At 42.8% G+C, this 26691-nt stretch overlaps 2 protein-coding genes and 1 pseudogene across 3 annotated transcripts; 1 reads left to right on the top strand and 2 right to left on the bottom strand.

The window, feature by feature from the left end:
• Window positions 1-7992: 7992 nt before the first annotated feature.
• LOC123405836 (probable beta-1,3-galactosyltransferase 3) lies at window positions 7993-8997 on the bottom strand. Its single transcript, XM_045099375.1, has 5 exons — window positions 8909-8997; window positions 8651-8862; window positions 8493-8556; window positions 8330-8402; window positions 7993-8180 (listed from the first exon to the last, which is right to left on the bottom strand). The coding sequence occupies exons 1-5, from the start codon at window positions 8995-8997 to the stop codon at window positions 8163-8165; spliced, it is 456 nt and encodes a 151-aa protein (XP_044955310.1). The 3' UTR covers window positions 7993-8162.
• Window positions 8998-13337: 4340 nt separating this feature from the next.
• Window positions 13338-15529, top strand: LOC123404582 (actinidain-like). 2 transcript variants are annotated; one of them, XM_045098518.1, is made up of 4 exons: window positions 13338-13831; window positions 14278-14374; window positions 14472-14608; window positions 14679-15529. In XM_045098518.1, exons 1-4 carry the CDS (start codon window positions 13402-13404, stop codon window positions 14717-14719), a joined length of 705 nt encoding a protein of 234 aa, XP_044954453.1. In that variant the 5' UTR covers window positions 13338-13401; the 3' UTR covers window positions 14720-15529. The 2 variants fall into 2 exon arrangements, with proteins under 2 accessions (XP_044954453.1, XP_044954454.1); XM_045098519.1 differs by lacking the exon at window positions 14278-14374 and having other exon boundaries at window positions 13339-13831; window positions 14434-14608.
• Window positions 15530-16035: 506 nt separating this feature from the next.
• The window catches only part of LOC123405834, a 91709-nt pseudogene continuing 81053 nt past the window's right edge, over window positions 16036-26691 (bottom strand).

Below are 26691 nucleotides of genomic sequence, written 5' to 3'. Positions count from 1 at the left end.
CCTCGATGCCTTGGCATAAACGAACCAACATTTTTCTCTACTTTCTCGCTAGCGTAAAGGGCACAAATGGCCGATATTCTTACATTTACGCGTACGCACGTACGGGTAGCAAAGTGGCCCTGGCTTGGGGGAGAAGGGAGGGAGGGAGACCATCGATGGCAAGCTGGTCGCTGCCGTATCCCCGGGACACGGCGGGTCTCATGGACGGCTTTGTCCCTCAACACTCGGATTTTATTGTCGGCGTTGTTCCGTGCGCCCCGTGAAACTAGAAAATCATGAACGCCGTTTTTTCTTTTGTTTTCAAATATATGCTTTACACTCATCCCTAAAAATGCACGCCTGCACACCTTATATCCTACGAACATCTTTAAAAAACTGAGCTGACATATCATTTTAAAATTCACGAAGTCATCGTAGATATCTCATTGTCGACGTAAACATCTTCTCCTACTAAAACGCAACACCGAAAATCTTAAAATAAATACGAACGCCATGACTTAATCCTTGATGGATTGAGGATACAACAATATATATGTATGCTTATTTACAATCCTTGATGGATTAATCAGGACCGGCCCTGGGTTTCAGGAGGCCCTAGTCGAATTTGACGACATGGGCCCCCATGTCATAAGACCATATATATGTATGCTCATTTACAAAATTGCCAAGTTCAACATTAGATGAGTTAGAAAAAGCTTTTGCAAAATTAGTGCAACCCTTCCCGTAGATTGTTATCCTGGCTGTAGCTCCACCATTGCTATCATCCAAGGACCAATGCTTCTTAGGCAACATGAATGCTAATTTTTAGATCACTTTCTATCTTTTTCCTCCAAAAATTGGAAATTTATACATTGGATGATTGGAACCCCAGACATGCAGAACAAAAATTAGGATGGTTGAATACATACTAATATACTGTACAGTATTGAATTAAAAAATTATACATTAATTTTTTTTCTTATTAAAAAAAATAAAAAATTTAAATCTACGTGTACACTGAAATTGGAGGACTGATTATGGATGAAAAGTTGAATATGTACTATAAGGAATAGAAGAAACTACTCAAATTGATGTTTAGAGGATGAACCAGGAACATGGTATATGGAGTCATGGATGGATACGTACTGGTGTTGCTGCGCTCACGGCTTGGACACATATAACACATTGCCTTGCCGGATGCCTGATGGCCGGGCTGCGGCTGCTAGACTGCCGCGCTACACGCGCAGCGGCGACAACCAGCGGCGACCGCGACGCCCAGCGACAAACCGACGAGCGAGGCACCCACTGAGATCTTCGACTGATTTTTTTCACAAGAGAAACGAGCGGTCGTGCCTTTTCATCTGGCGCGTGACGCTTTGCTACTCACTACTACCTGCTATCTGATGGGCCCCATTTTCGGTTTTTGCTCTTGTAAATTCTTTGTCTTGTATTTTATTGCCAGGCTATACTGTATATGTGTATTATATCATGGCCCCTTCATCGGCCGGGCCCTGGGCCGTCGCCCCTCCGGCCATACACCAGGGCCGGCCCTGACAACAATTCCTGTAACCATCTTTGTTGAACGTTAGTTATGCCTCTGTCCATCTACCACTCCCATTAGTGTAGACTAGTTGGCTGCCCGTGCGTTGCCACGGAATCTCTATTATTAAAAACTATACATACAGATTGATTACCTACATTTTCTGTTTTATAATGAATGTCTATACTGAGGTTAATGTGTATGCGATGTTACCGATGTATGACTATCTCAGAACAAATTCTTGTTTTCCCTTTGCTTTGCTTTATTTTTATTGTGTGTTCATCATAAGATGACCCATGTTGTATGATATGGAAAGACATGTATGACCATGATACTTCGAATACACAAAATCCACTATTTCTCATAGCACCACGCATAAAAATACACCATTAATTGATCAAGAAATATACAGTATCATGTAATCATATTTGAAAAGGGGATTAACAAAGTACCCCAGGCACATCTTTCCTTTGAATGAAAACCAAGATTTTGACAGTGTTATGTTTGCATCAAATACATTGTAAAACTTTAAAAAACTTCACCAATCCAAAGAAAAATAATATAAATCTGAAAAAAAATCTCACTGACAACAAGACAAAGTTGTGTTGCCTTTAAAGAATCACATAGCACCTTGGATTTTAGCAATCAGTAATTTAGCAGAGTTGACACCTTGCGTCAGCAGATAGGGCACATATCTCCCCCAGCTTGAGACAGCTCGAAAAACACCATGTGGACGTGGATCATGGGCACCTATTTCGTCACTCTCTCGAGCAGCTCAAAGGAAACAAGGCACTTCCTGCCCATTGACCTCCGTGACGAACTACTCCATATGTTGTCCATGTCATCACCATCGTGCATCTTAAACTAGTTTAAACACATAGTTTTAAAATGCAGTCAAATAAACCAAGTGATTTATTGGTTCCTAGTTTAAACACATAGATATGCAATGCGCTAGTCTCAGATAGTTTAATTGTCTCGTGAAAAGAAGATATATAAAAAAGATACTCTAATTTACAATGATGCCTTTAAGATCCGCAATAATGCCATTTACAAAATTTACAACAATTCTTTTAAGTGGTTTTCATGATAGCTAATTCACATTTGGGTTACCATGGCACATTATGTTTCTGCTGTCAATGCATCTTGATAGCTTGTTTCTTATATTTTATATTATTTAAATTCTTCTTCTATTCATTTATTTTTCTGTTTCATTTTCTTACCGACTACTTGCCAGCTTCTGCATATACTGAATTTCGTTTGCTGTGCTAATAGCAGGTTGACCAACTCTGTAAATAAAATTGCAATGTCATGACAGCAGAGGCCTACTTAGATGGGGATTATGCCTTGTCCTGCTACGTTTGTTTAACTGATTAAGTAGCTTTGGCTTATCAGTTGATGCAAATGCTAATGCTATCTCATGCATTGGCCTGCAATATTCAGAACATAGAGATAACTAATCAACTACACAGAAAAATATAAAAGCACCAATTTATTCCTCCAAACAAATTCACAATATCGTTCGAGGACAGTAAGGAAGTGATTTAAAGCAAATATCTTATACTCCCTCCGTCCCGTAATATAAGAGCGTTTTTAACACTATACTAATACAAAAAACGCTCTTATATTATGGGACAAAGGGAGTAAAAATTTAGGAATAGATTTGCAACTAAACACTAATTATTTAGATTGTGGGGGTGTGTTTCTACTTCTACAACTGCAAAGCGGCACCAAATACCACTTCCTATGGTTTGGCAAATAAAAGCTCGTAAGCATGTTATAATATGGCTAACCTCTGTAAACGGAATAGCAACATTGTGAAACAGAATCATATTACCACACCTTCATATTACTGTAAGAAATATTGTAATAAAAAAGCAAGGAACCACCTTAACTGAAAAAGAAATTATATACCTGGAGACGAGATGAACGTTGTCATCATCGTCGTTATTGGTGCTACCGGCATCACACAGACTTACTGTTAACCGATGTAAGTCGGATACACCATCGAGCCTAATATAACCGATGGCCAGAACCCCAAGATTTCCAGCACTGCAAGGTTTCTCTGGGTAAACCCCAACAGCCCGCGCGCCGCCGAACTCGCCCGCGCGCACGCCGGATCCAGACGCCGGGCCCGCCTCACCACCGTCGCGGCAGCGCTCGCCGCGTGCGAGCCCGCCGAGGCACCCGTCGCTGCTGCGCTCGAGGCCGCCTTCCCTGAGGCCCCCTCCGAGCAGGACCCCGCCATCATGCTCAACACAGTCGCCGGCAACCCGGCTACCACCGTGCTCGCGCTGCGCTGGTTCCTGGAGAACGCGGAGGTCCGCAACAAGGTCATCCTGTACAACGTCGTGCTCAAGGTGTTTGCGCAAGCGGCAGCGCTGGAGCAAAACCGAGGTGCTCTGGGACGCAATGCTGCGGGACGGCGTGCAACCGGACAACACCACCTTCTCCACCGTCATCAGCTGCGCTTCTTCCATGACAAATTTGTTGTCCTCGCTCTCACCAGACAACTTGGTTAAGGGTGCCGTAGCCTTCTTTGTCGTGCCTCTTTTGCTTGGTTTGTTCCGCCTTTTCTTTCCTTTCTGTTCTTTTGTAGTCTCGGATAAGCAGGGAGTCCATATATACCATGTACATGGCATGTGCACCAAACAAACTCAATGCAAGCAGGTAATCAAGACTTCTCGTCAGCAGCGCCAGATAAATGGGCCTTCTCGATGTGGCGTGTGATATGTGAAACTGCGTGGTGAGAGGCACTTGATGCAGCATAATAAGATGTCACAGTGAGTTGAGAAAACGTTGGGAGCGCATATGCTGCAAGAGACAGAGTAACAGATGATCAGGCATTATATGGCATTATGTCTCTCAAAAATGCAATTGCTTTCATTACACGCTCCACCATATGGCTTGTGAGTATTCAGGAGTACTTTTTATTTACAATATAACAGGCAGAGGATAAAAAGAAAGTAAACAACCATTCTTTGCTAGTGCGCCTAGTTAATGTTGGCAACATGCCTGGCAACATGTAGCTAAGTATACAAAATAGACTTCGGATATTTGGAACAAGCCAGGATGTATCATACGCTCTAATCTGCCAAAGTGCACATGACCCACTTCCTGTTCGAGATCGCGTCTTGCTAACCTAAGAAATTTAAGACTCGTAGAACTGGCAAGAATACGATATGTCTTGTGTAACATTGCCCAGCTGTCAATTTTTACTTTGCGAGGACAACAGAAATTGGCAAGGTAGATACCATGCTTAAAGAATGCTAAAATGAAGCATACCCCATGTCCAGTCCCACCCTGATCAAATAATTCCTTTCTATTGCACCTAAAATCTCTATCAACCTCACTACATGATTTGCATGCACCCTTCAGAAATGTGTGCAGGCCATGTAGATTTACAATGATTACCAATGCATAAACAAAACAAGAAAATAACATGTTTCATGTTTCAGCTATAATATTCAAATTTCTATACAAAGGATATTTAGTATAGATGCTAATTTTAAGAACCTTTTTAGATAAGAAAATGATTACTGAACTTCATTGCAAAAACTTACCCCCAAATAAAGCACTGGCACCAGAGAATAAGATCAAACGAGGGACCTGCACAAATAAAATATCACCTCCAATTAAATGAAAATGTAACAACAATGTGAGCTTAACGGTTACAGAAACTGCTACGAGTAAATAACACATATCACAATTTCAGTAGGCTAATAGATGGCAGCAAACCAGAACTTCTGTTGGTACTTTGATTGTGTACTGCATATTCAGTAATTAGATGTCATGATGCATTGCCCGACTAGATTATAATCACTTACCAGAGTTCATAGCGGTTTTGAAAGTTTTAAACAGAACGGCTTGACTCCTAGTGTTGACTTTTCTACCAATGGGTTACAGTACAATATTACATCCATGCTAGAGATTTACATGGGCATTCAGATATGAATCATTATCCTTGCTCAAGAGAAAGAAAAGGCAATCAATGACATATCATACTAACAATGAAAAGGAGAGAAAATGTTGTGATTGCTGAAACCTTATTCTTGAGTAGTCAAATATGTCCTTGCTTGCACATAAATTCAAATATACACATGATAAGGGTTCATAACACATTACCGCCATTAGAATGAAGGTTGGATTGCTCACAATTTGGGCCTCGTTCCTCACCTTCAATCTAACATTACGCTACATAATTGTAAATATGTCAGCTTTTTTCTACTATAAAATATGTATTAACTGAGAATTTTTGTGACAGATATTCCGGTCAAGCTTGATCATTGCCACGACAAAGTAGAGATAATTCTTCCTTACAGATACAAACGGAAGTAATTAACAAACACACACAAATAAAGGGGGAACCAACGGCTACTCAAAGAACAATAACAACACAACACACGAACAACCTAGAGGCAATTCATCTCAAGCAGAGGCCAACGCCACACCTTCAACACGAACTCTAAATGTAAATGAATTTTATCTGGAAGCATAAACGAAACAAATGCTCTCATTTGGCCCAGGCCACGGGCGTCCGCGGCTCGACTGCCTCCTCCTTAACAGCGGACGGCTCCTCGGAACATATGAACCTAAGTTTGCTTTGTTGGAAAAATTAGCAATACCTAGTCATTATGTGACTGTCTACAGTACCAAGTTATCAATCCAATTAACTTCAAATTTAAAATTGGTGCAATACCTTATATGTTGCGAAGCTAGTGAAGTCGAGTGATTAGCTTCAACATCACTGAATCGTTGAGATTGTAAACGATGATCTACTTGCTCATAGTTCCAATAATTAGGCATCTGCAATGCGACATAAATAGTTCAACAGAGAAGAAATGCGTTGGAGTATATTTATTAGCTACGGCCGAAAGTTTATCTAGCTAGCTTCTTCGTGCATGCTAGTCTCCCAAAAGTCGATCATCATTCCTGCTTGCAAGCCCTTGTATGTGCATGTTGCTATGGCCGAAAGCAGATTGGACGTACACCATTCACAAATTTCTACGGGGACTAAATCTGTTTGGGTCTAAAATTCAATTCTAAAATTAGTGAAGAGACCTCATGAGGTTAATATTTCACTTACTGAGATTATAACTCTAAAAATCAGCTAGATTAAATTACGTCTCCCCTGGACGATGTCTAAACAAGAGTAACAAGATGGTACCATGAATCAGTTGGTTCCGATAAATGTTTTTCTACACGGAAGGCTTGCAAGTGCGCTCTGTAATATGTACCTCTGTGTAGCCATGAGAGGTCAGGAAGAAAGAAGGTCCGAGCTTACAGCCACCGCGTGGACTTGCAAGGCACCAAAGACCCAAAGACCACCTCGCATCCCCTTCCTCGAGCACGTGAGTCGTGCGCCTCGCTTTGCCGACAAAGGCTCTTCTCCTGTCATAGCCGCATTAAACACACGGTTGGCCGACAGCTTATCACCATGAATGGGAGAGCCCCATGGGAAGGCACTGAATGCACAGGAGAGGGGTTTTCCTTGGCTCATGATCCTCATCCATATGTCCAATAACACAAGATACTAAGATGCAAACACATGACACAACGTTGGCAAAGTGCATCCCAGAGCTTGCATGGACATATGCTTAGAAGTTAGAAATCAGGATACTGCCATATTTGCAGTGAGCATTGGGATACTCCATAAAGCCATTTCACCAATTGCTAGTTCAATTTACCGATTAACAGTTTGGAACCAAGGCCCAAGGTTTAAGAGGCTACTGATCCCTAAAAACTGAACACCTAAATTCAGTTTGAAGCTTATCTCCGGCTCTGCTAAGATCAAAGCTAACATGAGGTCCTCTTCTTTACCAATCTATAATAAATTCATAGACACAGACTTGAGTAGTAGACTCTGACTTTGGTTCTAGTTTGTAGGATGCTGCAGGCCTCATCCATGTTAGTGAATCATGCTTCAACCAATCCTGGTACATGATGAACTCCATCTGAAACTTCTTATTTCTAGCCTGCATACGGAGAACAGAAATGAGAAGCATGTATTCAGAGAACAGGGGCAGCGACATGTACAGTAACTGAAACAATTGAACAGGGGCGGCGACACGATGAACTTCTAGATACGTATAGCAATTTTCTGAAACAACTGAAGGTGTCTGGTATTGTAAACAAAGGTTCATATGATTGTACCAGTATCCGTGCTGTCAGTTTACACGACCAAATATCAAAGTTATGCTGAAAAATTAACTCATAATTTACCAGGCACATATGGACTGATTACCTTTTCTTAACACACCCCTGTAATTTCAGAGGTAAATATAAAAACAATATGTTTTTCTAGCTTTTGTAATTCCTGCACATGCAATGTGCATCACTGAATGTAAAACTGGCAATGATTTTCTCCCTCTCAATTATTAATCTGTAAATTAGCATGATTTTAATTTGATAGCAGTAGCGCATCCATGAATCATCCAATCAGGGCAAAAAGTAATGAAAACATATTCTCTTCTCACTACATAACATAAACAAAAACAGCGCAACACAACAAAGTACCTAGAAGTGCATGAAAACCAAAATATCACCATACCTCCACCTTCATGCCATCTTCTGAGATCCACAGGAAATCAGGTACCCTGGCAAGATGCCGCTTGAACGCTTCAGACCTTGGATCTTCGGCCCAACATCAGACCATGTTCAGAGCCTAAACATCACAAAGAATAAACGTAATAACCGAGTGCGATATCAATCCCGTGTGTAACAATTACATTGGCAATTCCCACAGGTGTGGCTAACAACTTTCTTGTAGGGACGACTAATAACTGTTAGTAAAGCAGATAAATTCAAGCTTACAAGTCTCATGAAGTCTCCATGTTTTCTATCCTCTGTCGCGATTGCTCTATCCACAATTCCACCTGAAATAGCACTGCAATTGTGCCAAATAACCATTCATCATTACCAATTGGACTGAAAAATGTGAGACAAGCCGAGGTTGAAAAATAATCATGTTGCACACCTGTGACAAATGACAAAACGAATTATGACGCCCTTCTCTTCCTCCAGTTTTTTCCTCTTCTCTCCTGTTTTCCACGGTCATTCCACCATGAATAACTCATGCCACAAAAATGCTTCAAGAATAGAAGGACGAACAATTCCATGTGGGAGAAAAAAAACCTTGTGGCATCCAGGTATTGCGGATGGAATCCCTCCTCTTACAGCTGCTGAAAGCTGTGTTGATGCTGATGATCATGAGGTACTTGTGCCTTCCAGACGACTCGAAGGCCTTATACTCTTGTGAAACCGGAGAGCCATTGAGGAATGACCCCTGCAGTGTCCTTGCAGCCGGAAGCTCCGTCTCCAAGTTTCCTATTGTCTTGTCCAGTGTCCTGCAGGAGGAGGAGCCATTTGAACTCTAGTCAGATAAAAATCCACCTTGATGCTTTGCTGGAACAAATCAAAGGTACACTGATGGCGGCGGCGGAGCGGAGGAGGTGGCCGGGGACGGCGCTGCGCGCAAGCATCCGGGTCGGCGCTGCGCTCAAGCATCCGGGTCGGCGGCGGAGCGGAGGAGGTGGCCGGGGACGGCGCTGCGCGCAAGCATCTGGGTCGGCGGCGATGTTGCAGCAGCGCCGCCGTCGCGACTGCGGGGTTGGCGGTGGCGGCGGCGGAGCGGAGGAGGTGGCCGGGGACGGCGCTGCGCGCAAGCATCCGGGTCGGCGCTGCGCTCAAGCATCCGGGTCGGCGGCGGAGCGGAGGAGGTGGCCGGGGACGGCGCTGCGCGCAAGCATCTGGGTCGGCGGCGATGTTGCAGCAGCGCCGCCGTCGCGACTGCGGGGTTGGCGGTGGCGGCGGCGGAGCGGAGGAGGTGGCCGGGGACGGCGCTGCGCGCAAGCATCCGGGTCGCCGTCGACTGCGGGGTTGGGGGAGACCACGAAGGCCGGCGACGGCGATATGACGCCGCGGTCAACGCGCGAGAGAGGAGGGGATCGTGAGAGCGTGGGACGGGTGGATACGGACCGATCCCTGGGTCGGTGTCGATGATGACCTTCTTCTTCTTGGTGACGGCGGCCATGGACATGGATCCCGAGGATCGATCGCGGCGGCGTCGGTTGCGCTGGCGGATCGAGCGAGGTGGAGACAGAGAGAGAGAGGGGGGCGGAGATCCAGGAGGCTCAGTTGGGAGCATCGCAGGAGGGGATCGTGCGTTCGTGGGTGTGTTTTTTTTTTTATGTGCAGGGTCGTACAAGGAGGTGGGATCGTTGGGAGAGGTCGAACCATCGCTAGGTTGAACCATCACGACGTTCGATCCTGCTTTAATAGTAGAGATTATTTGAAGGAGTAAACACAACGTTTACTCAGGACAGACTGCAGGACAACCCGTTACATTCAGTTCTTATCAGGTCGTTGGGCACATCAGCAATCACCTCGTCGTCACCATCTCTCCTGGCTAATGCCGCCAGCTCGTGGCTAAGTTCATTGTGGTCCGTGCCCACAGTACTGATATGATGTGATGAGAGCCCGGGAAGTTCGAGAGATATGTTTCTCTCGCCCGAAACATTTCCGGTTGCTACGGTACTAAACCGGATCAATATTTCTTACTGTGTTCACTCTTTTGCATCTTTTTTGAGTTTTTTCGGTTTTTCCCTTTGGTTCTTTTATTTCTTTTTGGTTTTCACATTGCTCCACACTTTTGCATAGGTTTTTTTGTGTGTTTTTCATTCTTGCATTTTTTTTGCTTCGGTTTAATTTGTTGCTTTCTCTGTTTTTGTTTCTTTTCATTTATACTATGTTTCACTATTTTGCATGTTTTCTTCTTCTTCATTTTTTCTTGTTTTCTTTATTTTTTATCTTTTTTATACGTAATGTACATTTCTTGTATAGAACAAGCACATATTTTATAATCATTTATCATTGTCGAAGTACGTGATTTTTTTTTCAAATATATGCTTTGAGGTATTATTTTTTTCATACAGATTGTAAATTATCCAAACCCTCACAAATTCGGTCACACCAGCGATCCACAATTGACTGTTGAATGCTCTAGACCATGACGCCTAGTCGTCTGGAGGATGCACAGTCCTCAAAGGTAACAAGCGTCGGTTCCACGCAGGAATAACTTTTTCAGTGATGATAAATCACTTGGGTTTTAGTTTGGGTTTGGGTGTTTGAGGTATTTTCTCACTTAATGATTTTCACTCGAAGACTGAGAGATTTGGGTTGCTCTAAATGATAAGTGCAAGTTTCTCTCGGAGCAGCCAACCAGCTAGTGGTTGCGGGGAAGGCTATTTACAACCTGTGAGCATCTCGACAAGATTTGACATAAATGACCTTTGATAATATGACTGCTGGGTGGATAAGATCTGGGACAGGTGGCGCGTGGCGTGACAACGGTCGAAACTTTCAACTGTGAAAGTCCTCATGTCTTTCATGTTCCTCACTTTAAGGATTTGGTAGATGTAGGTTTGGGTTGAGCATCATGAGGAAATTCGTTCCATAGTTTTACCTCGATCCCCTTTAACAGTACGGTGTTCCTATGACTCAAGTATAAAAAAAATGAAACACAAAGAGTAAATCTTCAATCTTCAAAGTATTTAGTGTATTTTTTTCAGGACGCACCGAATTCCTCATCTTCAATATCTTTATGAGGAATATCAATTTCTTCGCAATTTCTTCGCGATCAGAGTCTTCGAGGAATGACCAAAGTCTTCACCCGAAGACATACATTTTTAGGGGACGATATTCATCGAATAACTCAAACTCCTCAGTGACTTATATAGCTTGTGTACACTTACAAACATATCACTCTCTTAACCTATAAGTTTTCAAACCACCAAAATCACTAAGGGGCACTTAGATGCACTTACATGGACGCTGGATCTGAAGCACGAAGATACCCAGTCACCTGGGAGGGGGCCATGGGGGCGTAAGGAGGAGCCTGGGACACTTGCCATGTCTCCGAGCTCCCTGATTTTGGCTTCTCAATGGTTGGGGAATAGTATGTGTTTCTCATTGCACACCGGCCTATTTAATTGAAGTTTTTCCTCTCACTCACGAAAGGCGTTTCTGTAAAAGATTACTAGACCGCCTACCTCCCGTTGACGAACGGGAATTGAGGGGTGTCATAAACCTTAAGAAGGAAAGTTAATAATGTGGTCCCCGTGATGCTTCGACAATCAGGAACTCATCGGTGGCCGGGCTAGTGTTAGTCAAACATAGAAGGGGAGGAGAACTCGTCCTGCAAACCAAAGACCTTGGGCATGTGAGGCTACTAGGGATCATGGACACCCACATTGGACACTAGTTCGGGGGCTACCGAGGGAGTCCAGGACTAAGGGTTCCTCTGGTCGTCGGTCTATCTCTTATGGGTCAGGCTTGTGGGCCATTATGTGACTATTGCTCGAAGGTCGAGCTCTAAGGTGACTCCATATTCAGGAAGGTCTCCGAAGCCTTGATGTGTCCTCGAAGTCAAGATGGTAGAATCGACATGTTTATTCTCTGATGGAAATCGCCCATGTGTAACCCTAGATACCCTTGGTATCTGTATAAACGAGAGGGTTTAGTTCAAGGGGGCATCATCCTACTCATCCGGGGTTTAGTTCATCTGATAATGTGTATTTATTGCGTTGATTTGGGTTAAAGCTCAAAACCAAACAATATTTTTTGGAATGCATGTCCAAATGTATTAGAATGACTCATAAAATTAGTAAATGTGTATGTACATCACGTTGATATTTGATAGAACATTAACCGCACAATGTATTAGATACTCGGATAGGAGGGAGTAGAATATTAATTGCATGTTAATTATTTGATCAATGCTGATATTGATATTTTGCATGATATTAGTTGCACGCTTAACAACTTGAGGGCACATAATTGGAATAATTTAGATAATTGCATTGACATGATTAAATAGCTGGGATTAGTTCGAAAATGTTGTTTGGAGCTCGGCCTCTATGGAGGCCGTTTTCTGAAAAATTAATAATTCATCAAAATTTATATTTTTATGTTAAAAAAACTTCTCAAAGATAATACATATATACTTGGAGGTGTAACGCACATATGTGTAAATTTTCAGAACGAGATATGTTAAAACGAAGGTTGTGTTAAAAAGACAAATATGTCGGAAATGCAATTCGGCTCCGAGGAGCATATGCTCCCGGGGCCAAAAAAGTTCAAAATAAAAAAAAATCAAGACAAAATTTATTTGTGTACTTAGTCGCATCCAAATGCTACGTGTAAATTTGAGACAAAAATATTAAATATTTTGTCTTGTGAAAAAAAAATTTGAACACCAAAAGTTACCCTATTTTTTTTTTGCTGACGAAACACCGCTGCTCCTTATCACACAAAAATTGAGATGCATGTTTGCGACACTAATACAATCATCTACAAAAATTTTCAGATTTTTTCGAAAACATTTGTTTTTTTTTTTTGCGTTACTGTTCAGCCGGAGCATATGCTCCGGGAGCCAAAACACCACTCCCCAAATCCGTGGCCTTTTAACATATGATACTATTCATCCCAAAAATTTATAAATTTGTTCTTTTTGCACAGACCGCATCTTAAGATATTCCATCCTGAAATTTTACACACATATACATTTCGTTCTTGTATACTTGCATTTTTTTAGATTTTATGATAGATATAGGTATATAATATTTTTTTTTTGAAGGGCAGGTATATAGACATAAATATAGATAAGTGATGTGAGTGACAATGGCTTTTGGAGCGAATTCCATCAGACAGAGTAAAAAAAAATTGGACACTCCATCAAACGGAGTACTCCGTATTTGTTTTGAAGAAATAACTTTCTGGACAAAATTTCCTTTTTCTAGGGGTTCTGGACAAATAAATGGGCCTGCCGTAGCGTCAAGCCCGTTTCGTGCGCCACCCCGATCCATCCCCCGCACACGAGATCTGAGATGAGGATGAGGAACCCCACGGCGGCTCTCTCGCCGGCGGCGATGCTGCTGCTGCTGCTGCTGCTGGTGTCGCCGGCGGCGGCGGCCACGTGGACCGTATCGGGCAGGGAGATATGGTACAGGGAGAGGAGCGATGTGGAGGCGCGGCTGGTCTTCGGCGCGTGGAAGGCCAAGTTCGGGAAGACCTACAGCTCCGTCGGCGAGGAGGAGCGCAGGTACGCCGTGTTCAAGGAGACCCTCCGTCTGGTGGACCAGCACAACGCCGCCGGCGAGGCCGGGGTCCGCGTGGCCCGCATGGGCATCAACGGGCTCGCCGACATGACCACGGAGGAGTGGAACGTCATCTGCTGCGGGGCCGGAAGATCAGGCCCGCCGTCGACTGGAGGGAGAAAGGAGCGCAGCGGGCGATCGAGGCCATGGTCGTCTAGGGGTACGTGAGCACCGCCGCTGTTCCTTCTCTCTATCTTTTTGCCTTGCATGACCATCATCATCAATCCTATTGACAAATCTGACAACAAATTGAACGACACATAGCTGAAGACAACGAAAATATAATAATTCATACTCCCTCCATTCCTAAATATAAGTCTTTTTAGACATTTCAATAGGAGCAAAATGAGTGAATCCACAGTTTAAAATATGTCTATATACATCTATATGTAGTTCAATAGTGAAATCTCTAGAAAGACTTATATTTAGGAACGGAGGGAGTACAACTAGCTAAACATCCTGGTAAGATGTGCCGGCCGATTGTCTAGGTTCCGATCTAACAGTTTTTCTTAGAAGCTAAACCATAGTGCTCCCTATACATGCTCAACGTCTATGATTCAGTACCATGAATACTTTGTATTGAATTGAAACTGAGTTGGATTACAGGTAATGCAGACAGAACTTGCACGCAATACTCATATTCTATGACCCTAAACCATCCAGCCACACTCAAATTATCCCTTTTTAGGGATTACAAACTACGGTATATATACATTTGCTCTAGCAACGAATTAAGCATACGCCTCTTGATAACCAACTCAGGTATACATTACTTCATGCATCTATATGGAGCATACCAGGCAGCTGTTTCTTCCATATTGCATTGGTGTGCCGGTGAGTGGGGCGGGGAGAGTCACAAGGGAGTCCGGAGGGCCGGAGAAGCGGCAGGGTGGGAGGGGGAGTCGCTGCGGGGAACAGCGGCGGTGTCACGCGGCAGGTGTGTCTACAGTTTGGTTTATTTCTGAGTATTTCTGTCAGCACAATCTCATTAGTCACCTGTTTACCAGTACGGTGGCTGCCCTGGAACCAGAATAAAATCTGGAGGTAGCACTATCCTTGGAAGAGATGAAGCACAGATGGATCTGTCTGTTTGTTGCTGGAAGCCGATAACGTTAGCAGAACCATGTTGCTCGTATAATAAAAACTGAGATGAAAATGTATGCATTTCCAGAATATGAAGTGAGAGATTGTTTGCCGTCGTCCATGTATACAACTATACATGAGTGACACATGTAAAGAGTGCATCATGGTTCTGAGCTATCTAAGCTTGCTCTGGCTGCTGAAAGGTTTTTGACTTGCTGTTCCTGGGAGATCCAAGATACTGCTCAGAATTCTCGTGAACATCTTATTTTGCTTTCTCAAGCAAAGAAATCCACCGGGTACCAAGGGCGGCCTGGGATGCTATATGTCACTTGAGAGTCCAGGGTAATTTGCCATGGCTTTATGCGGGCGACTTTTAACGAGATCTTATTCCAGAAGGAACAACTAGGCGGAAATCCGAGAAGTGTGCTGCAAATGGATGGATGTAGAGACTGCTTGACCAACTGCGGTCTGGCTGACCTAGGTGTGATGGGGTTGAAAATATTCAAGTGCGTCTAGATCGAGCAACGTGTAGTGACGAGTCCGGGTGAGATCGGAACTGGCCACTAGCGAGTGGCCGGCTTTTGATGGTTTTCCTTTATCAGCAGAATTAGATGATACACCAAAATTTCTTGGTGGCAACGGGAAGTTTGGTCTGTGTGGTAGTAGAAGTCTTCTTGTACTTTGTGAACAAGGGCGACATACTGTGCGAATTCATAATTGGGGAGCATATTATCGCATAATGTGCATGCTCACTCCAATATAACCCGATCTGCAATTTGTGCGCCGATCTCTCCATTATTCTATTTAACGCGTAATATATATCTCTCTAACTCAAGCAAGAGGTGAGGTGAAGAACTGAATTAGATCGATCATCAGATCAGCAGGTATGAAGTGGAGCAGCCTGGTCGCCCTTGTGCCCATAGCCATCATCATTTCATCATCACACGTAGCACTGTAAGGTGATGGTGCACTTCCTCTCTTTCTTTATTTAATGGTGTATCATATCATCGAATAAGCTTAGTTGCCATGTAATCCCTCCGTCTTAAAATAATTTTCTCAAACTTAATACAATTTTGTACTAGAAAGTTAAGACAATTATTTTGAGACTGTGGGAGTATGATAATAGTACTCATGATACTTACGACCAGCCTAGTGACTAGGTTTGAGCACATAATGACATGATCATTGGCAGGAATCATGATTTCATGGACGCCAGTGCACTTAACTGTCAGATTAGTTGCCGTCCATGCGTCACCGTCCGGCATGCATCGGGTCCAGACTCTAAACGAACATGATGATATACGGAGTTGTCACCGCCTTCCTCGCCGTGCGGCATGGGTACCGGCTGCCAAGCCTCGGCCACACACGACACACCCGAAGGACGCGGCAACGTCGACGCGACCAGGCGCGCAGCCGCCGCACACCACGGCTCGCGAGAGCATGCCCTGGCCACACGAGCCGCAGTCGCCTCCGTCGCCGAACGGCTCCTGCCCGCACGCGCGGCACCTGAAGCCGCGGCCTGCCGCACGAACAACACAGGTAGCCGCGCGAGCTGGTGCCACACTCGCTGCATTCGGATTCGTAGCCGCCCGAGTCCTCCATGTCCATGTCCGAGTCCGTGCCGCCTTCTTCCTCCTCGCCGCCGTCGACCAACGGCAGGAGGTTTGCCGCGGGCGCGGTGGCGCCGGCGACGCTGGAGGCGGGAGCGGCGTTGCTGTTCACGTCGGCGGCTGCCACCTGCTCGGAGCCTGCAACGTGCTCAAGCCCCTCCTCCTGGGTGGTGTTCGGGGCGTCATTTGAAAGATGGCGGCCCTGCGGCTCTTCTTCTTCCTCGTTGTGGTCGTCGTGGATTATAGGGTCGTCTTCCTCCTGGCTTTCTGCCGACGGCGAGGCGGGGACATGAACTTCCATGGCGTGGCAACACGGGGCAGGATAGAGCAGAGAGAGGCGATGTGAATGGGGATCGATTAGATGGGATCGGGAGCGGCGGTGGCTCTCCGTGGACAGGAACTGAAGCGTCGAGTGGTTTGACGTGAGAAGTTGAGGGGTGAGGGGGTGGGTCATTACGGCAGAGCGTCACCCGCTGGGCAATCCTTTAATTCACTATATGCTCCACTGATTTTTCTCTTTTACTACTCACAATAAAGAGTAACATAGAATAGTAACATCCATACTCCTTCCGTCCACAAATAAGTGTACATATAAATTTGTATTTAGTCAAAAAAATTTAAAATTTGACCAACTTCATAGAAAATAGTAGCAACATATATGATATGAAAATGATATATTTAGAAACTTCATATAAAGACAAATCTATTGATACTAATTTGGTGTCATAAATGCTAACACTTTTCTTAATAAAGTTTGTCAAAATTCAACTAGTTTGACTGACAGAAAAGGAAAAAGTACACTTATTATCGGAGGAGGGAGTATGTTCCTAGTCTAAGTTACTACCTCTACAGTGGATAGTAACATAAGGGTAGTAACATTGAGCCTTTCATTTATTAGCATATAGACTCATCTTATTTTGGTATCCACTAGCAAAAGGGCCCGTGCGTTGCAACGGGAGAAAAACAATTAAATCTCCAATGGTATATTATGTCTTAAATTTTTAGGACATTTCTTAAAATGCATGAACATTTTTTGAATTAGCAAACATTTTTTTCAATTGCACTCAAAAAATAATACACAAACTTTTTTTTTGAAAATCATGGACTTTTGTTGTTTTCACCAACATTTTTCTCAAAATTATAAACATTTTTTTGAATATGCGAATATTTTTACAAAAACACTGAGCATTTTTTGAATTCACAAACATTTTATGTTTTCTTCAATTGTTTTTTCAAAATTCTCAGTTTTATAAGTTGCAAAAAAATTAAAGTTCTAAATTATTTAAATTAAAAAATGGAACGGAAAAATTAAAATAAAAAAAGACTAAAAACAGATGCACAAGCTGTTTTTAAGATATTTAAACGGACTTTTGTTTAAAATCATTGAATTTTTTTATTTTATGGACATTTTCTCAAAATTTAAACATTTTTTTGTATATGCAAACATTTTTCAAAACTCCTGAGTAGCTTTTGAATTCTCAAAAAATTTATGTTTTTTTGAATATTTTATTTCGAAATTATCTGTTTCTTAAAATTTAGAAAATTTATTTAAAGTTCTAAATTATTTAAAGTACAAAAACAAAATGGAACTGAAAAGAAAAAAAAAACAAAACCAAAAAGAACAGGCACCCACGCATGGGCCGGCCCAAACTGTTGTGCTGCATCTTTTTGCAACGCCCAAAGCGTAATATAGGAGACGCCTACATGGCCGGCCCAGTCCAGAGATTTTCCTGTTTGAAACGTTTTTTATGACTTATCGGTGGCATTGGTGGGTAATTTTAGTCAACTTTAGGGGCAATTTGAATGACGTACGGCAGAAGCAATATTTGCTTTATTAGTAGGTAAGATTATGTTACTCTTAGAGGGTGCTTGGATCCAAGGGACTAAAACTAGTCTGACTAAAACTTGTCTCTTTAAGAGGCTAAAGTTCCAACCACCCGTGACTAAAAAGAGGCTAAAACTAGTCTGGAGGCTAAAATCTTTTAGTCAGGGGTACCCCTACTAAAATATACATTAGTCCTCTCTCTCCTTATTTAACTCCTCAGACGAGTTTTGGATTGGAGGGTTTGCAAGATAATAAATGCTCATTAACTTGATTTTAGTCTCTTTAGTATTTGGATCCAAGCATGGTGAGGCTAGCAAGTTTTAGTCTCACTATTTTTAGTCATGAGACTAAAACGTATCCAAGCACCCTCCTAGTATGAGGCTGGTCGTAAGGCTGACCATAGTGGGAGTAACTTAGGTAGTATCATATACTTGGGACTAGCAAACATGTTGATGTGGCAGACAATTAAAGAGGAGAGAGATGGTTAGAGTAACATAGGTAGATACTGTAACATGTTAAATGCTATGCTAGTATGTGTCATGCATGTCAATAAATAAGGTCATCTATGATACTAGTTTATGATACTATGCATTATAAAGGTAGTATCATACAATAGTATCATATGCATGATACTACTATATGATATTTCCCACTATGATCAATCTAATGGTAGTATCATATGTAGTATCATGCATGCCAACTAGGCAATTTTAATGATGTGACTTAGAATTAAATGAAGAAAGAGAAGATTAAGTATCATATCATGATACCGTATCATATTAAATGTTGTGCTACTGTGTGTCATGCATGGCAATAAATAACCTAGGCTATTATACTAACATATGATACTATGCATTACGGGTGTAGTATCATACACTATTATCATGTGCATGATACTAGTATATGATACTCCCCATTACAATGAGCCCGAGTAACATGCTAAGTTACTCAATTTCTCTCTCTTCTCATTAATTATTTGTCACATTATATTTATTGCTTAGGTGGCATATATGTTACTACCTATGTTACTTTCATTGTGGGTAGTCTTACAATACGTACTAGATTTAAACATTGTAATAGAAAAACGAATAAGACAGCTCATGGATTTAGGAGACTAGTAAAGTGCCTCATGACTAAGCATTAGATCGAGGAGCCCATAAAAATATTGTACCTCTTCTAACAGACGTTTTTATTTCGACTAACAATTTGAGGAAATTGTTTAAAAATAACCGACTAAATTGTGTCTTACGTAAACTGTGTCGAATGTGCGGCACGTGTCCTCTCGGCCTGCATGCACATTCTCTCTTCCCCTCGTTCTTATCCTCACCACCGCACCTACATTATCCTCTCGTCCCTCGTTTCTTCTTCCCAAAATCATTGTAGGCTGCATCCTTCCTCACACACTCCTTCGGCGAGTTTAGACACCTTCCCTTGAGAGCACCTCTCTCTTGTCCCGTGTCCTCCCAACATCCTCGGGTCATCTCTCTACTGCTTCGAGAGGAGTTGTGATGCAAATTCTTTCGCGTCTGTCAGTGCCCTGATGCAGCAGCCCTAGGCGTCTGCAAGCTGCCCGGCGCTGCGATGCGGCTCTTCTCTTCGGTTGTTGACGCTGCGATGCACCATCGACACAGCACCGCCTACAAGGTATTGGCGCTGAGATGCAACTCTCTTAGTTGCCGGCGGCGTTGCGACGTAGCCCTCGTCGGTGTTACGTTGGAGCTTCATCGGGATGTCGTTGTGCTGCCATGGAACTTTGTCGAGCCGCCAGGGTCGTCAGTGCTTCAGCGGGGTTGCAATGAAGCATCATCCAGGGCTGTAATGTAGCACCGTCGGGGTCGTAGGCTACAATGGAGCTTCGTCGGTGCTGCATTGGAGTGTGGTTGGTGCTTGATACGTCTCCAACGTATCTATATTTTATTATTATTCCATGTTGTTATATTTGTTGAAAATATGCCCTAGAGGCAATAATAAATTGGTTATTATTATATTTTCTTGTTCATGATAATTGTCTATTGTTCATGCTATAATTGTATTAACCAGAAACCGTAATACATGTGTGAATACATAGACCACAACATGTCCCTAGTGAGACTCTAGTTGGCTAGCTCGTTGATCAATGGATGGTCATGGTTTCCTGATCATGGACATTGGATGTCATTGATAACGGGATCACATCATTAGGAGAATGATGTGATGGACAAGACTCAATCCTAAGCATAGCACAAGATCGTGTAGTTCGTCTGCTAAAGTTTTTCTAATGTCAAGTGTCATTTCCTTAGACCATGAGATTGTGCAACTCCCGGATACCGTATGAGTGCTTTGGGTGTATAAAACGTCACAATGTAACTGGGTGATTATAAAGGTGCACTACAGGTATCTCTGAAAGTGTTTGTTGGGTTGTGCGAATCGAGACTGGGATTTGTCACTCCGTGTGACGGAGAGGTATCTCTGGACCCACTCGGTAATGCATCATCATGAGCTCAATGTGACTAAGGAGTTATCATTGGGATGATGTGTTACGAAACGAGTAAAGAGACTTGTCGGTAATGAGATTGAACAAGGTATAGAGATACCGACGATCGAATCTCGGGCAAGTATCATACCGGTAGACAAAGTGAATTGCATACGGGATTGATTGAATCCCCGACATCGTGGTTCATCCAATGAGATCATCGTGGAACATGTGGGAGCCAACATGGATATCCAAACCACGCTGTTGGTTATTGACCGGAGAGGTGTCTCGGTCATGTCGGCATGGTTCCCGAACCCGTAGGGTCTACACACTTAAGGTTCGATGACGCTAGAGTTGTTATGTGAATAGTATAAATGGTTACCGAAGGTTGTTCGGAGTCCCGGATGAGATCTCGGACGTCGCGAGGAGTTCCGGAATGGTCCGGAGGTAAAGATTTATATATGGGAAGTCCTATTTTGGCTACTGGAAAATGTTCGGGATTTTTCGGTATTGTACCGGGAAGGTTCTAGAAGGTTCCGGAGTGGGGCCCACCTGCATGGGGGACCCACAAGAATTTGGGCAGTGGGGGCAAGGCCCCACACCCCTAGTCAAGGCGCACCAAGATCCCCCTTAGAAGGAATAAGATCATATCCCGAAGGGATAAGATCAAGATCCCTAAAAAGGGGGGTAGCAATCGGTGGGGAAGGGAAAGGTTGTGATTTCTTTCCTCCCACCTTTGCCAACGCCCCAATGGACTTGGAGGGCAAGAAACCAGCCCCCTCCACCCCTATATATAGTGGGGAGTGATACGTCTCCAACGTATCTATAATTTTTGATGGTTTCATGCTATTATCTTGTCAAACTTTGGATGTTTTGCATGCCTTTTATTTATTTTCTCGGACTAACTTATTAATCGAGTGCCAAGTGCGAGTTTCTGTTTTTCCCATGTTTTGGACCCCTTTCAGAGAAGATTTTGAAACGGAGTCCAAATGGAAGAAAATCCCCGAAAAGATTTTTTTGAAACGGAAGAAGATCGGAGAGCTTGGGGGCCAAGCCAGAAGAGCCCCAGGGACCCCACAAGCCCCCACCCCGCGGCCAGGGGGCACACCATGCAGGCTTGTGGGCCCCCTGGAGGTCCCCTGACCTAGATCTTGCGCCTATAAATTCCCAAATATTCCCAAAAAAATCAGGAGAGCATCGTAATCACTTTTCCGCCGCCGCAAGCTTCTGTCTCCGCAAGATCCCATCTGGGGCACGTCCTGGTGCCCTGCCGGAGGGGGGATTCGGACACGGAAGGCTTCTCCATCAACATCATGACCTCTCTGATGATGCGTGAGTAGTTCACCATAGACCTACGGGTCCATAGCTAGTAACTAGATGGCTTTCTCTCTCTCTTGGATCTTCAATACAAAGTTCTCCATGACCTTCATGGAGATCTATCCGATGTAATCTTCTTTTGAGGTGTGTTTGTCGAGATCCGATGAATTGTGGATTTATGATCAGATTATCTATGAATCTTATTTGAGTTTCTTCTGATCTCTCTTATGCATGATTTCATATCCTTGTAATTCTCTTCGAGTTGTGGGTTTTGTTTGGCCAACTAGATCTATGATTCTTGTCATGGGAGAAGTGCTTAGTTTTGGGTTCATACCGTGCGGTGACCTCACCCAGTGACAGAAGCGATAGCAAGGCACGTATCGTGTTGTTGCCATCAAGGGTAAAAAGATGGGGGTTTCATCATTGGTTTGAGATTAACCCTCTCCATCATGTCATCTTGCTTAAAGCGTTACTCTGTTCGTCATGAACTCAATACACTAGATGCATGCTGGATAGCGGTCGATGTGTGGAGTAATAGTAGTAGATGCAGAAAGTACCGGTCTACTTGTCTCGGACGTGATGCCTATATGCTAGATCATTGCCTTAGATATCGTCGTGACTTTGCGCGGTTCTATCAATTGCTCGACAGTAATTTATTCACCCACCGTAATACTTGCTATTTTTAGAGAAGCCTCTAGTGAAAACTATGGCCCCCAGGGTCTACTCCACACCATATTTTCAGCCTTACACTTTTTACTTCGTTGCACTTTTCGTCTTCAGATCTCACTTTGTAAACAATCTTGAAGGGATTGACAACCCCTTTGAAGCGTTGGGAGCAAGCTCGTTTGTGTCTGTGCAGGTACTTTGGACTTGACGAGACCCTCCTTCTGGATTGATACCTTGGTTCTCAAACTGAGGGAAATACTTACTGCTCCTGTGTTGCATCACTCTTTCCTCTTCAAGGGAAAAACCAACCCAAACCAGAGAAGTAACAAGAAGAATTCCTACGCGCGAGGGAAGGACTTTTGTTGCCGCAGCAGAGAGGCGCATGGGAGTTGTACCCTAGCCCCTGGCGCAACCCTCCCCCTCCTACACTTCCTCCTCCTCCGCGGTGCTTGGCGAAGCCCTACCGGAGAACCACATAGCTCAACCGCCACCACACCGTCGTGCTGCCGGAGTTCCACCCCAACTTCTCCTCTCTCCTTGTTGAATCAAGAAGGAGGGTACGTCCCCGGGCTGTAGGTGTGTTGAATGTGGAGACACCGTACGTTCGGTGTTTACATCGGATCTTCCGCGATTTGAATCGCCGCGAGTACGACTCCATCGACCGTGTTCATAGTAACGCTTCCGCTATGCGATCTTCAACGGTATGAAGATGCATTATCTCTTTGCTCGTTGTTGGTTTCTCCTAGATAGATCCTTGTGTGACGTAGGAAATATTTTGAAACTACTACGTTCCCCAACAATATTACCATTCTTGGATGTTTTACAATTATTTTATAGCAACTTTATATCATTTTTTGGGACTAACCTATTGACATAGTACCTAGTGTCGGTTGCTGCTTTCTGCTTGTTTTTTCCTTCTCAGAAAATCAATATCACATAAAGTCCAAATGCCACAAAACTTTTTGGAGTTTTTCTGACCGGAAGAAAACGTGAGAACCAAGAAAGGTCACCAGCGGAGGCCCAGGTGGCCCACTAGGCACCAGGGCGCGTCCTGGGCCCCTGGCGCGTCCTGGTGGGTAGTGGGGGCCTCGGGACCTCCTCCACCGCCTCTTGACTCCAGAAATATCCAGATATTCCAGAAACCTTACAGGAGTGGACGAAAAATCGTTTCAGCCGCCGCAAGTTCCACAAGTCACGAGATCCACTCTAGAGCCATTTCCGGCACCCTACCGAAGGGGAACACGGTCATGGAGGGGTTCATCACCCTCATTGGTCCTCCTCCGATGATGCGTGAATAATTCATATCAGACCTACGGGTCCATAGGCAGTAGCTAGATGGCTTTCTCTCTCATTTTTCTTCTTCATACAATTGTCTCTTGGAGATCTATTTGATGTAATTCTTTCTTTTGCGGTGTGTTTGCTGGGATCCGATGAACTGTGAGTTTATGATCAGATCTACGAAACTATGTCCATTTTTTATTATTATAGCCTCGTATTTATTCTCCGATATTTGGGTTTTGTTTGGCCAACTTGATCTTTTTATCTTGCAATGGGAAGAGGTGCTTTGTGATGGGTTTGATCTTGTGGTGCTCAATCTCAGTGACAGAAGGAGACATGACACGCATGTATCGTTGCTATTAAGGATAAAACGATTGGGTCTATTCCTACACGAATAGATCTTGTCTACATCATGTCAGCATTCTTAAAGCATTACTCCGTTTCTCCAAGAATTTAGTACACTAGATGCATGTCGGATAGCGGTTGTTGTATGGAGTTATAGTAGTAGATGCGGGAAGGAGTCGGTCTACTTGTCCATGACGTGATGCCTATATATACATGATCATTGTCTTGGATATTTTATCAATTGCTCAACAGTAATTTGTTTACCCACCGTATGTTATTTTCTCGAGAGAAGCCACTAGTGAAACCTACGCCCCTAGTCTATTTTCCATCATCTATTTGCAAGATCTATTTTGCTATTTGTGTTTCCAATTTATTTTCAGATCTATATTATCAAAAACCCAAAAATACCTTGTTGCATTTTATTTGGCGTTACTTTATTTGCATCTATCAATCTATCTATTTACCGATTTACCTTACCCACGAGGGATTGACAACCCCTACACGCATTGGATTGCGAGGATTTGTTGTTTGTGTGCAGGTATTGCTTACATAGTCTTGTGGATCTTCCTACTGATTCGATACCTTGGTTCCAAACTGAGTGAATTCCTGCCATCGCTGTGCTACATCACCCTTTACACTTGGAGGGAAAAACCAACGCATCAGCAACACCAAGCAAGCTTTGTGACGCCGTTGCTTGGGAGGATTAAGTCAAGATCTATCACGTTCCCACCCATAAACTCTAATCTCCTTGTAATTACATTATTTGCCATTTGCCTCTCACTTTCATCTCCCCCTCTTCTAATTTTCTTTTACAAAAAATACAAAAATATTTTCCATTTGTCTTTTTCTGGCTTGCTTGCTTCTATTGCCTTCATGTCAAAACTCGAAAACAGAAAAATAAACAGGAAAATCAAAGACTTATGGATCCTCATCCACTTGCTAATCTTTTCATAAGATCTAATTATCTTGAACCAATTGCTATTGATTTGAGTGCTCTTGATTATTTTTGTGAAGTTTTGCTTGAAATAACGTGAATCTGAATATTGTGATGAAGTGTTAAAAGAAGAAATTTATAAATTGATTTATGACATCTCCTTGAATGAAAAGCATGATTAAAATGATGTTATTATAAATTCTATTAATGTAAATTGTGCTAATAATATGGAAAAATACAAGATTGGGGATGGCAATTTTGTCATGTCCACTACTCATTCTAATGATCATGATTGGGGTGATGCTTCTTATTATCCTGAAAATTTATTTAATCCTCATGATGAATATGATATTGATAATAATGTTTGCAATAGTATTGAAAGTGGGTTTGGAAGAGTGTCGACTTTAGGTAATAATGATCCCACTATTTTGGAGAATTATCTATCTCGTGATTTTTTTGATAAACGTGGGTTAGGAGAGCTCATGACTTTAGTTAATGTTAATCCCACTGCCTTGGAAGATTATAAGACTTTTATGCATGTGGATCATGAAGAGAATATTTTATGCGGTAGCTATATTGTTGAATTTGAATATGATCCTACATGTAATTATTATGAGAGAGGGGAATATGGTTATAGAAATATTCATTTTATTAAATTATCTCTCTTCGTGCTAAGATTGTTATTGTTTCTTTCTTCTTCCATGCATATGTTAGATATTTTTTGTCTTTATAATTTGTTTGCTTATGAGATTCCTATGCATAGGAATTATGTTAGACTTAAATGTGTTTGTCTTATGCTACATGATGCTCTCTTTGTGTTTTAACTACTATCTTTCATGTGAGCATTAATAAAATCTCAAGCCTATCTTAATGGCTATAAAAAAAGAGCTTGTTGGAAGGCAATCCAATGAATAAAATATATTGTTACTTGGTACTATGGAAAGTAATCCTTTGAGGGGCATGTTCGGGGTATCTTCACCTCGACCAGAAACACCAAGAGTTGTCCCTCAACCTGCTGCACCTATTGAAAATGTTTACTATGAAATTCCTTTGGGTGTGATAGAGAAACTGCTAGCTAATCCTTATGTAGGAGATGGAACAAAACATCTAGATATGCACCTAATCTATGTGCACGACGTTTGTGGATTATTTAAGTTTGTAGGTTTATCCAGAGATGAAATCAAGAAGAAGGTTTTCCCTTTATCTTTGGGAGAAAAGCATTTACATGGTATAGGCTATGTGAAGATAGAGGATCTTGGAACTGAAATCAATTGCAGTTGGAGTTTCACCAAAAAAAATTATCCTATGCATCTTGTTCATCGTGATCGGAATTTTGTCTATATTTTTTGCCTCGTGAAGGAGAAAGTATCGCTCTTGCTTGGGGGAAGCGGAAGTCAATGTTATATTCATGCCCAAATCATGAGCTCTCGAGAGAAATTATTGTTCAAAAATTTTATGCTCACCTTTCTCGTAATGATCAAACCATGCTCGATACTTCTTGCTATGGTTC

This window comes from Hordeum vulgare, chromosome 6H (genome assembly GCF_904849725.1).
Source record: "Hordeum vulgare subsp. vulgare chromosome 6H, MorexV3_pseudomolecules_assembly, whole genome shotgun sequence".
Taxonomy (NCBI): domain Eukaryota; kingdom Viridiplantae; phylum Streptophyta; class Magnoliopsida; order Poales; family Poaceae; genus Hordeum; species Hordeum vulgare.
This window is presented reverse-complemented; position numbering and strand designations above follow the sequence as displayed.